General features: G+C 44.8%; 1 protein-coding gene across 2 annotated transcripts in view; it reads left to right on the forward strand.

Moving 5' to 3' along the window:
* LOC142590536 (WD repeat-containing protein 13-like) overlaps positions 1-8,400 on the forward strand; it is a 47,322-nt gene extending 38,922 nt beyond the window's left edge. For both annotated transcript variants that reach the window (XM_075702729.1, XM_075702730.1), the window contains exon 14: positions 5,754-8,400. In XM_075702729.1, coding sequence (XP_075558844.1) covers positions 5,754-5,935 — 182 coding nt within the window. In that variant the 3' untranslated portion in view covers positions 5,936-8,400. The remainder of the gene's footprint in view (positions 1-5,753) is intronic.
* Positions 8,401-13,192: the final 4,792 nt, after the last annotated feature.

Below are 13,192 nucleotides of genomic sequence, written 5' to 3' on the forward strand. Positions count from 1 at the left end.
CCTCATAAAGTTGCAACACACAGCGAAAGCCTTCAAGACTTTAATTATGCTATTCAGCTGCCATTACAGTCCTCCATGTCTTCTTTCTCCTCTTTTTCACTTTATTTGTTGTGTTCATTATCTGTTCACCCAGGATCACTACATGTGTCTAACTCCACAAACTAACACTGGCTATGAGAGATTCCATAGTAGGGAAGGCGCTCCAGATCTTCAACAATATGGGTACCTTAGCCTTTTCAGGGCAGGTTCTTTTTGGAGGTGATGCAACCCCAGTGTAGGGTTTTCTTTCTCTGGAATTCTAAAATGAACACAATGGCTTATTTTTGGAAACAGTGACATGGATGATGGCAAATTCACTCTTGGTATAGTCTTCACACTTCTATTGGACAAAAGCCACAAAATGTGCACTATATATGCAAATCACCATTGATGTGCATGCTCCCGTGATGGCACCGCCATGCCAGAATCAGATTCCATCGTGGTCAAAGTTGCCTCTTCCTCAATGGCCAGCCATTATCTTCCGAGTCCAATCTTCATTCGTATTCGAAGATGGTAGGGCTGCTGCTTCAATCAGCAGTTGAAGGTGCTGCTTTCGCAGCCATCTCAGAGCTATCACAGGGCCATGCTCATGGAAGAAGTGCTTTCGTTTATTCAAACTCGACCAGACAAAGCAGTGAGATCAACAGATGAAGCAGAGGGAAACAGGTGAGATACGACACAGGGCAGAGCCATCCTGGAGAAAGCACACCGACAAAAGCAGCACCCTCGTCACTGGAAGTGAGGCGTGCTGTAGCGAAGACTGTGGGAGACAAAAAAAGTCGCAGTTTTGCCTGAAAGGCAAAGCATCGATTGCGATAGCAAATTAGTAGACGCCTATGCGAAGTAAGGATAGCCGTCTCATCGGTTGTACGAACTTGGAAATATTTGCTTACTAACTGAATTAACAAGCATGGTGTCAGTGCACACAGGCAAACATGAACACATCACACTCGATGACCATGCACACTCGCCGTCAAAACGCTGGCATGAGCAAGTGTGGCAACAGCAGAAAGTGAAGTGACCTTCGTGCGGTCTATCACTTCAACGCAAACTGAGCAGTGGGTACCAGCACGCACAGTGGTATGAGCCGTCTGCAGATCGCTTTCAAGATACGACGCGCACGGCCACGCAAGGTATGCAGTTGCTGACAGAGTGGAAGCCTCCCTCCCCCTCCCACGCTGCCTCCCCACTTTCCTCCCTTTCATGCATGAGATTGAGCAACGATCGTCAGTTCTTCTTGCTCCCGGCCACGAAATACGCAGTTGCTGCCAGAACACAATGCCGCCCTTTCGAGGGGGAGTGGCCTTGCGCTACGGAACAAATATTTGAGTAGAGAATCACCGCTGCAGCAGTGTACAAAATCCAGGAGCCCCACTCCTCCAACCTGCGAAGGTGCGCGCTTCGCATGATGCAATTATCCCCACGTAGGGGTGCGTTTCGTAGCTGCTAACAAAAACCTATACTGAGCAACCCCAAAGAAAGGAGAAAGTATGCTCCCAGAAATATAAGACAGATGGCAGAACCACCTCGGAGCTCGCCAACTTCGTGTTACTGTGCGCATCCGAGTGGAGAACGTATGGGCACGTCAGTGGTGTGGTTGAACAGAAGCACGGAAATGTACGAGCATGTCAGTCACACTGAAAGGGTTAATGTTCGTCAAAATCTAATTGCACGAGCATTTTGGCATTCTGCCCCCATCGAAATGCTGCCAACGTGGCTGGTAATCAAACCCGCGACCTTTTGCTCAGCAGCAGAATGGTGCAGCCAACCTGGCTAGTTTGCTGAGAGTGCACGTAAGTTAGGCACGTTGCAAGTTGCACAGTCTGTTTCGGTATGAAAGATAACTGATTCAGTATCTCCCTTCCCCCATTTTTCTTTCACATATTTTGTTTATTTTTGTATTATTATAATATTACTATTATCTTATTTGTATTATTTTGTAAGGTTTTAGAGAAACAAGCAGGGTTGTAACATCAGGTGAAATTATGCTTGCATTGCAACCGAAATGTTCGTTTCGAGAGCCTTGGGCATAAAGTGCAGTTGGTGCTCACTTCTGCATCATTGCATGGATATTTCAGCATGAAAAGCTTGCAAAGAGGGTGAGAACATTGGCTGAAGTGAACTGTTTGCGTTAAAGCTGTACAGTAGACTTCTGTTAATTAATATGTCACAACGTGACATATAGTTGTGAGGGTTGATTGTCCATAGCCCCTGAGCGGCTTTCATTTTTCACTAAGAAAGGTAGAAAAATAGCTGGCGAGTTTGCGCCTCCCGAGTTGCTGCTTTGTGCTTCCAAAATACAGCAAATCTGACAAGGAATGCTGTGGCATCGCAAAACCATGCAAATTTCAGGAAGAAAAAGAAGTGCAAATGACAAAGTTGGTCTGATCGTGAGCCACAAAGAGGCTCATGGTAAGATGAGATCATCGTAAGCCATTAAAATAATAACTCAAAGGCATTTGGCAAACTTTGTTGAAGGGACCATAACACATTCATCCGACTATTCTCAGTTTATCAGAGTGTAGAGGGCCCGACATGGTTATGCACACGCACACACGCACGTACATTGGGCCTTCAGTGCACATTTCAACTTGAAATTTTACTTTGAAACCACTGCCTCTAAGCCCCTCCCTTCGACAGTGACCGCAGTTCTAGAATGAATTGTATGATGTCATGAAATGTGAAATGAAACAGTTCAAGGCCACATCGGACATATTGCTCCACACACTCTGGCACCCAACAGTGCAGCAAGGGCATCACTGTTGAACTGTGCCCGCAGTTCCTTTACTTGCGCGATAAAAAGCAAACCAAAAGAAGTATGATAGCCATGACGTATTTGCAGCTCCTGCAATCACTTCCAGGGATTGCAGTACACAAAGGCATGGCTTTTGAGGTCAGCTTTTGTTACCCGAGGGCGCCGGTTCCAGGGGTGCCAGTTAATTTTATCCCCACCCAGTGTTGCCAGACTCCTGTACGGTTCAAGTGCATCATACAAAAAAATTTATATACATCTAAACCTCTATATAACAAACTCTATAAAATTGGCAATTTGCTTCAGTATATTGAAATTTTGTTATATTGAAATTGGAGCTTTTATGCAAATAACTAGTCACCAATGAATTTTTTTTACACAGAAGGGGCAGCAAAATTTGCCGACTTATCGGGCAATTGAAGGAAGCAAATTCAAATGAGAAAAATATTCATTTTGTTTAATTTGGGAGTCGGTGACAAAAGATACAGTTTCATGTTGGGTTGACAATATCTTCACATCCGCGGTACGAAGCGAAGCCAGTCACACTCGCACGTCTGCTCTGCCCCCGCATCTGATAGTGTAGATCACAGTGGGACGACGCTATCGTGAAAAGCACTGGCAGTGGGTAGCAAAGGCTTCTAATGCCTTTTGCTGTAATCCATCTCCTAAGTTAGAGATAACACAGCCTCCAGTACTAAACGCGCAAGAAGAGAGCACACATGATGCGACACCATGTCGGCACGCCCGCTCTTTGTACACGCTGTAGATTACCTCTATAAAATAGCGTGAGGCTGTATATCCGCTCAACTGCGCTGACAGCCATGCACAGCCATGGCTACACTAGAAAAGGAGATGCACGCCAATTGCCCCCCCCCCCTCCCCCCTTGTGCACGCTTGATCACATTGTCGCGAGCTCGCTCTGCTCCTGCTTTTCCCTTTGCTCGTGCAACAAGATGGCTTTCATCAAGCCACCATCCTTGGCTAACTCTTGCACGCTTTCACTCGCACCCAACGCATACAGCGCGCATGGTGCGATGGGATCTTGCTGCACTCATACTTCATATGGAGCATGACGCTTCTCAGCCTGTGGTTCTGGACATGTGGCGGTGCATTCGCAAGCAGCTGCTTGTAATTCAACCATTTGACGATCTGCGAAAGTTTCATTTATTGTCTCGGTATCCCTTCGTGGACGGCAATTAAATTTTGTTACGTTGAAATCGTGTATAGACACACCTTGTTATACAGTATTGAGGTTCTTAATTGCGGGGACACTCGACTCTCACGCATCCTCCTGATGTTGTTTTCCCCACATGGCTCTCGCGTCTCCTGTAATCCGGCTTCTCCGCGTAGCTAAGCGCTGGCGGCGGTCGGTGTGATTGCAGCATATTATGAGAGATTGCACGAGTGTTGCGCTCCTATTGACACCTAACAGAGGGGTTACGAAGACACGAAAGGGACTAGGCTCTCCCTCTTTGGCTCAGAGTCGGCGAGCTGCGTGGATGTTTCGCATGCTTGCCCACTGCTTGCGGGGCCATCCTGTGAAAGATGTATGAACAGGATCGTTCGAATGTGCCACCGTTTGCGTGACTGTACACGTGAATGATTAGGCATTGGTGTCCAGCTTGGGAGCAAACATATTCGCCTCATTATATTGTTCGTTATATTGAGGTTAAGTGTACAGCTGAGTGCAAAAGTTTAGGGACCAGAGTTGCTGATTAATTTCTGTTTTTCTTGTCGGCCTATGCATGAAGGAATCAAGTGTACTGCCCATGTGCATCTACTTGACCAGCCCCATGCTTTTATACAATTTCACGTTGCACAGCTGTGCTAGAAGAAATTATTTTTTTTTTGCACACGCTGTTGTCTCTAGCCTTTCACGGTCGATTGTACGTATTTTCTACCATACCAGATGAAGTTGAAATCGCTGAAGTTTTGCTAGCTTGCAGTGGGGCACGTGCAGGTTAACATGCAATGCATACTTGAAGCTTGAAAATTTTGTGTCATGGTTCCCTTAATAGCAAGTTTTCCTGTGCAGTCTTTCCATTGCTATTGCTAACATATTTTGGTAAAGGTTGCTGTTACTACTTTACATTGTTGTAAAGCAATTAACAGTATTATACTGAGTGATAGAACTTATGGAATATTAATGCAAAAGTTTCTTCATGCCAGATTTTTCTTTTTCTTTTTTTGCATTAAATATCTGTTGACTCTTATATTTCGGCACAAAGCCTCAATTCCTCGAGAGTGCCAGAAATAATTAACTGCCTCATCTTCTGTGTAACCTGTTCAAAACTTGTGCCTAGTGTAGCGAGGCTTTGGATGTGAAAAAGGAGACTATTCTCATCACTGAAAGCAGAGGTGGCGGTCACATGGTATCGTAAATGACTCAAGAGTGCACCACTCAGCCCAGTGTGGTGGTTGAAAGGCCCACAGTGGCTGTCGCCGAAAGCTTCTAAATTGACCTTTCCAGTTGTGTACTTCTCTTGAAAATGCAGGGGGACACGCTGTCGCTTCTTAGGCCATCCAGTGCCGAATGTACTCGACTTTTGGCAGCACAGTCATAGTATGCGTGCATGCGTCAGTTGTGTCTCGTACCACAAGACCACCACACAAGGTTTTGGTTAGGCAAACATTTTCCCTTTCCTGTCCCAAGCTGCAAAGCACTTGTCGTGCATTTTGATCTGTTCACATTAAGGGCTAATGTAATTATTTATCTGCTACACACTCAAGTTCCATGGTAGAATCACCAGGTAGACAACTGTCCAGTAAACAAAAAATTTACTTAGAAAAATTTTCTGGCAAAGCTCATGGCAGTAGACGTCTAGCGTCTTGCATGTGGCAAATCACCTGTTGCTCAGATCATTTGTCTGGAAGTAAAAATATCACACAGTGAACAGTATTCGAAGCACTTGACGCCCAAACTTAGTAGGCCATGTGATGCACCACTGTGATGCTGTTGCAGTGACTGGCAGTGAAGACCAGTGCGTCAACTTCTTCGACGTGGAGCGTGCAAAGCCGCTGCTCAACAAACTCCAGGGCCACTCGGCGGCAGTCCTCGACGTGTGCTTCAACTACGACGAATCTCTACTGGCCTCAAGTGATGCACAGGGGATGGTCATCCTTTGGAAGAGGTCTTCGGCCTGATGCCAACCCCTCCTGTCTTGCCAACGAGTTGCCTCAGTTGAAGAGGTTACAGCAGTATTTGGTTGGGCTTAGTTTAGCGTCGCACAACCCAGTGGATAGCTGGGTTGAATGGCACAAGACGGTGATGTGCATTGGGAACACTACAGACTGAATACAACTGTAAGAATCTTGTGCAATAATTATGCAGTGCAAGTAGCATAGTGCAGTCGTATGTGAATTGGGTCTCATTACTGGCATGGAGCCAGTGACTTCACCCAAAGTGTAAACTTCGACAGAGTAGCCCAATTTAGCATTTGAATGCTAACTGTGGTAGATGCAGGACCACTGCGTGCATTAGAGTGCGACTCCTTCCACAACACCAACAACTTCATGGTCGTTGGTAGACCTCGGCCTGGGTCTGTGCTACTGGCTCTTAAGAAGAAGCTTTAGCTCGGCCCCAACTTCGACATCGCCTATGCAGATACATGTATAACGCAGAAATGCTTTTCAGAAACAACCCCTTGGCCGATTTTAATGATATTTGGTACATTTGAGAGAAAAAGTTTGAATTCTAGGGACTGTTGGAAGCAAAATTTTGATTGATAGCTTTCATTGTTCTGCAAAAATTGCGGTAAATTTGTAAGTTTAAAAAAATCAAAGCACAAAGTTTACAAATCCGTAACTCTGCACCAATAATAGATACTGTTCAGTTTTGTAAACTGCATCCGTCAGAACATCTAAAGCAGACAGATTTGGTATATTAATTTATATCTTACATGAATTTGTAACAATGTTTACGAAAGTCTTACAAAAGTCCTACACATATAGTGGTGCATTTGAGAGCCATGTATAATAACATCAAATTTGTCTGCTTTAAATGTACTATTAGATGCAATTTACAGAATTTCATTTACAGTTTTTCATTGTTGAGACACAGTTTCGTAAGCTTGATAGTTTCGTTTTCTGAAAGTTTGCAATATTCATTCATTCACAAAACTTTATTAGTGTCCTGAAGCCCGGTCTTTTCAGACCGAGGCGGGCCGCGTCCACGTCGGCACCGCCAGGCCGAGCCTTATGGCGTCATCGTGGACCCTCTGGACAGCCCGTAGCTGATCTTTATATGAAGAGCTTGTTATCAACTTGTGCCAGTAAAGCAATCTCTATTCGGGGTCGGCGAGAGTCGCGGGACAGCCCGCCAGCATGTGTCTGATGTCAATGATGCCATCGCACACGTTACATTCTTTCCTAATTTCTCTTTCGGGGTGAATTTTATTTATGAAATACGGAGTGGGGTACGTCCCGGTTTGCAGTAAACGTAGCGTGACTGCCTGAGCCCTGTTCAATTTCAACAATTATTTATTTAGGAATTGATGGCCTAAATAATGAGTCTGCTTCCACCAGTCACTAGATTTAACTTTTTCTTTTAAATGCAACAAACTTCATCAAATTTGGTGCAGTGGCTGTTGAAAAAAAAACAATTTCTCCTTTCCCATGTATTTAGATAGGAGCCGCTGAGCTAAAGCTTCCTCATAATGCCATCACTTGTTGACCATGAATTCATTGTAGTTACTGTTAAGCCTTCTTTCTTGCCTTATTACTTGTGGTGTTTGCTTATGTCCTGCGCTGTATACCGTGCCATCGCCTGCAGTTGCAGATTTTGCCTTTATAATGAAGCAAGTGCTTTGTGTCATTACTTGTCTGCGACTGTTCAGAGAATTCTGCGCGTGGTCACAGGATCCATCTCTTGAGCTGGCAGGGGCCACATTCTGAATCCCATCCCTGCAGAGGCGATCCCCATACAGCGAGCCTCCATGGGTGCTACCGTGCAGAGTCAGTCTCCATGGAAATAATAATTTATTTAAATGATGGCTCCAGGCCTCTTTGGGCAAGTGGGTAGGGGAGCCAAGTATCTATGGAAGCACTCCCCCACAAAGGCAATTTTAACGCGACAGCGTTAAGACTCTCGTGTCGCAGAAAAGCCGGTGTCGTCGGCGTCGGCAGCGTAAATAAAAACAACTTGCAATATGGGCTGGGTGGGAAACGAACCAGGGTCTCCGGAGTGTGAGACGGAGACGCTACCACTCAGCCATGAGTTTGATGGTTCAAAGCGCGAGAAAAGCGTCTCTAGTGAATGCGGTGTTGCCTTAGAAACGTGCCGTAGAAAGTTATACTGCGGTGTATATAGGTAATTATTAGAATTTAAATTACAGAAGTTGCAGTTAAACGAGTAGCAAAGTACGTTTCCGCTACATTTCTTCTACGCTTGGTGCACACACAGAGCCATCTTGCGGCAAACACAGAAGGCCCCTTCCTCACATTGCACGGCGCTGCCCCGACAGGTGGAGCGCCACTCGCCCGCTTCTCCCCTTCGTCTCGTCAAGAGCATGCCGAGCGAATGAGTGGGCGGTGCAAACGGAGTGCAATAACGCTATCGCATTCCACTCTTGAATGCGAAGCTTAAGCGTCCTCCAATTTTTGTTGTTGTTGTTATGAAAAAAAGGAGAGCTTGGAACCCTTATCGGTACTGGCTGCTCCTTTTTGCAGGTTAAACTATAACTAAAAGCACAAAAACACACTGAAGACTTGGCAGGGATTGCCCATGGATTGCCCATGGAGGCAATCCCTGCAAAGACAGTCTCCGTGGATGCAACCGTGCAAAGACAATCTCTGTAGATGCAATCACCGTAGAGACAATTCGCACGGTGGACATCCTTACAGGGTCACCCCAGTGGAGACAGTTTTCATTATCGCATTCACACGGAGGCGATCTCCATAGATGCAGCAATGCGGAGATTATCCCAGCAGAGGCCATTTTCCCACATTCAATCTCCATGGGGTCGATCCCCATGGAAGCACTCGATTCAGAGGCAGTCCCCAGAGCATGGTTTGATTGGCTGACACAGTGAAAGCACGAGAGGAGGCTTTACTGTCCTCTACTGTGAAAGCAGCAGGACCCATTCGTGTCTTTCATTATGCACGTGCACACCAACCGTGCAGCCTTGCCTTGATTAAAATCGCACTCTCTGCACTAACTTTTCTTCTGACAGGCTTGTTATTAATGGCAATGTTGCACCGTGACTGTGCAATGCATCATGACCAAATATAAAATGCCTGAATAAAACGAGTTTTACAGGTGGCAACTGCTTACAAGCTAGCAAAGCAATTGAACAATAAATTTTATGGCCCTATCTTCCATACAACTGTGCTTGAGTCCACCTTCTGATGCTGCATTCCATAACAGAAGTTTGTACAGACGCTGCAAGTAGTACATCATCTGAGAGCTTAGTAGAGTTGCTTGCTTGGCATATTGGTAGGCTAACGTTAAAAAACGGAAAAAAAAAAGGAAGGGCAGCAAAGAGTGAGTGCACACCTTGAATTGTAAGCCCAGTGCTTGTCCATCATTTCCTTGTGTTTTCGTTCTGTGTTCCTTCACCCGTTCTCATGTTCGACAGGGACCGAAGTGCCTCGAGAGACCTTAGAGGTCGTATCATGTGTGTCTATGTCCCTGCCATTAATGGTCTGTGCATCAGAACTTCTAAGCTGAATTGGAATCAGCCAGTCTGTTTCAACTAGTTGGACCACACTGCTTGGGGATCATCTCTGTAAGAAATGGAATTGGAATGTGACCTCGGTATAATCAGCCACATCCGACTTCTTGTAGCAGCAGACTCAAACAGTATTATACTGTGGTTTGTTGTTCTAGTGTGTGTTTATGCATTCCAGTGTACTAAATGTGGAAGTGTTGATGGACGCCTGTTTTATTGTTACCATTAAGCATAAGCATTAAATTACATTGTTTTATCTAGCATTGTATTATATATAGCAGCCGTGGAGATTATAATTGTGTACATATGACCTACCAGGATGTTTTACTATTTGCCAAATCTTGTCAAGTTGATTTTGTGTAGAGGCCTAGGTAGAGGCTCACTATGTTCAGACCCTCACCTCGTAAAAGGGGGAAGCCATTTTGCAAGTTCCTTAAATGTATCAAGAGGAACCAGCATTTATGTTGAACTTCATATGCCTGTATATATCAGTGTTTCACATAGACTACCTGTGATGGCACATGCTGGTTGCATTCAGAGAAGTTTAAGGGACACTATAGAGGTACACTATTTCAGCTCTACTATTAGTAAATTACCCAGTAAAGCTTGTCACTGGGCTAGTTGGCTCTTAATGCTTAGGGAATAGATACGGCATAAAGCAGATAGGGACGATGAGGTAGACACACAGTCTAGCACAAACGTGGATTACCAAAGTCGTGGATTTTGATGGCCTCTGCTCTGACCTAGTTAACAACCTTTTATTGGCAAAGGCTGACGGCATTGTATTCTAAAAGAGCAAAGGACCGAACTTTGAAAATTTCGAAAACATGACTGCATCAAGAACAGCCCCAAAACGAGAAACTACCTTGAAATCCGTGATGTCACGCTGACATACTGGTGCTGTGGTTCTGGCAGGAAATATTTTAAAAAATTTTTGCTCTAACCTTCGTTTTCTCTTGTAATAATCAACCTCTTACTGTGAAATTAACGGAAGTAGTGCTTTGAAAGTGTACCTTATCAGGCTAAGCCGATTTTGTGTGCTCCTCTGCTTTTGAGTCCAGTTCCACCGTCACACTTGTGCTGTGTGCGATCGACAATGTTACCTGCGACACCTTGTTGCTGTGCAGCTTGTAAAGCCCAAGTCGTCTATGTGCTGAACATTGGTCACGACAGTGCAACTCATAGGAAAAGCACTTCACCCTTCAACTTGCATCTGCTTGTGATTGTAGGTGTAAACAGTACTGTTGAAGACGCTGGCTTTCCAGGATGTTCATTCAATCAAGATGAATTCAATTGAGAGCTTTCTCATACATTTTCACGGTCCATACATGGACAACTGCTTTACTGTGATGAATGATCCAACTTCGGAGACCTCGTTAAGGGTTTACTGGAACACTTGAAGTCAGGTCAAATGGACGGGTCATTGTTTTTTTTTTTTCACTACTTCGTTAACTTTGTTTCTTTTATTCTGAATGACTCATAGTCTCGGATCCTTAATGCTGAAATGTATTTTTATTCATAATTGAATTGCTCCCCAACTTGATAGTTGAGGTGAAATGAGTTCACAAGAGCTCGCAGTTGTGTTCAAGCACTGTTTAAACCCTAAAAAAAAGAAAGGTGGGAAAAGTTATGAGTAAAACTGCAGCACAAGATGCTAATTCACTGTGAAATTTAAGTGCAGATGAGCCAGCAGTATAGCTGGAAAAGCCCTTTCTACCTTTGTCCTTTATTTGTGCAACAGTCAGTGTACGATAAAGCCGGCCATCACCCTGGATATTTTTCTTAGAGTAATGCGTCTGTTGCCATTATGGTGCAGCACATTTGCGAAGGTTTGAGAAACAAGAACGCGCCGACTAAAATCTAGGCTCTTGAAGTGAGGCCATTAATTTTTTTTTACTCACTGAAGCACTGGAATGCTGTGATTTGGGTGTGATCCACACTTGATCTGTTGCAACTTGGCAGTTGTGCCTATGGGCATGCAAATGATACCACTGAATTGCTGTCAGTAATGCACAAACTTGAGAGGTTAAGTGCCACTCTTTTAGATGCCAATAAGTGCTCTCCTCGATGGCCACATTCTGGTTGCTGTGATGTGTACACATACGGTAGTTGAAAGCAGATTGTATATACCTTTGTAGCAGTAGTTAGCAACATTCCGTCCGGATTTAGTCAATAAAATTACATGCTTAGCCATTAATCTGTTTCTGTGGAGATTTTGGTCTTTCAGCATTGCTTAAAAGGTGCCTGTGATGGTTTTTGTCGTACGCCTTGACACAGAGGTATATCTCAGGAAATGCTTTCTCAGAATAATTTTGTGTCAGCGCGCTATAATAACACAGGTACGAGTGGTTAGACAAGTCACGGCGTTCCCCTTCAACATTTACACCATGTGGTGTAAGCAGTGATGCGAGTGTTGTGTACTTCCAGTTGATTTGAACAGTGCGTGTTCCTGCGCCTTTACTAAGCAGTTTTTCTTGTGAAGCTTGGGCTATGTCGGGAAAATTTTAAAGACTAACTGCATGGAAAATGGAGATGCAGCGACACTATGCACATTGTTCACTGGCTTGCACTACATGAATCAATAAGAGACAGATGCTGCCGCATTGTTGCAAGTGTATATGCAATGTACAAACTACAAAGTAGCTGTTTCTGGTATTTATGTTTGATATTCGCTTGATAAAATGTAGGTATCTAATAATGTGTCCGTTTACAATTGTATCTCTATATTACGCTCATAAGATTTCTTTGTAGCCATTAGCAGAAAAACAAATTGCTGCCGTTAACTTGTGAATCTGGTAAAATGAGCTATTCATAATGTACCTTCTACTCCAGAATCTCGAGAACAAAAAGAAACGGCAGAACCTCTCTCATGATGACTGTTGACGGTAATGTGTTAGCATTGAATCGGTATAGCCACATAACGTATTGTCTCCGTCGAACCGAATTATGTGCGAGGCGTGTACTACAGCGGAACTTCTATTTCGCGCTTCTCTAAGAACACTCAGCGCCATCTAGTGTGAACGTCACGAAGCCTAGGATGGCATCCGAAATGCATAGCACACCAGTGTGTGCAAACGCTTCGAAACCTGTTGTGCTGCAACTGAGCTCTTCTCTCACGCTTCTTTCTGTACACGCTGTGCCATCTAGTGGTGCTGCCGAAAAGTTTGCACGTGGCCTTCGAGACGAGGAGAGTGGTGCGGCGGTGCCTGCTAACATTGGGTGACTGGTTCTCTCGCTGACCGCACGCTCATTGGCACATACTCACAGATCCAAGTTGGCGAGAGGCTCATTGAAAGCGGCACATACCAAGTGCATTCATGGTGCGGCTCGCTAAAGCGCTTGCGTGAAAGGCATTCATTGAAAAGGGGCACATGCTCAGTGAATTTGTGGCTCAGCCTGCAAGTGCATAGGGTTGCTGTCCCTGAGGAACTGTGGTGACGTGGGTTCAATTCCGCTCAGCATCGGAGAAATTTAAGGTGCCTTTTTGTCCTTTTAGAGCAACACATTCCCAGTGGCACGTGCCTAGTTACCCATGTTGGCAACAAATACAGTCGTTGAGTAGCGGTATGCACCTACTGGCACACACTCAGCGACCAAAGTTGGTCTCAAAAAGGGTTCATTGAATACCGGCACAGACCAAGTGGCAGATAACCAGCACTCGAGTCAGCATCAAAGAGTTTCTTCGAACAGTGGTGCCTACCCAGTCCCGCATCTACAGCGACCCATGTCGACG

Source organism: Dermacentor variabilis, chromosome 8 (genome assembly GCF_050947875.1).
Source record: "Dermacentor variabilis isolate Ectoservices chromosome 8, ASM5094787v1, whole genome shotgun sequence".
Taxonomy (NCBI): domain Eukaryota; kingdom Metazoa; phylum Arthropoda; class Arachnida; order Ixodida; family Ixodidae; genus Dermacentor; species Dermacentor variabilis.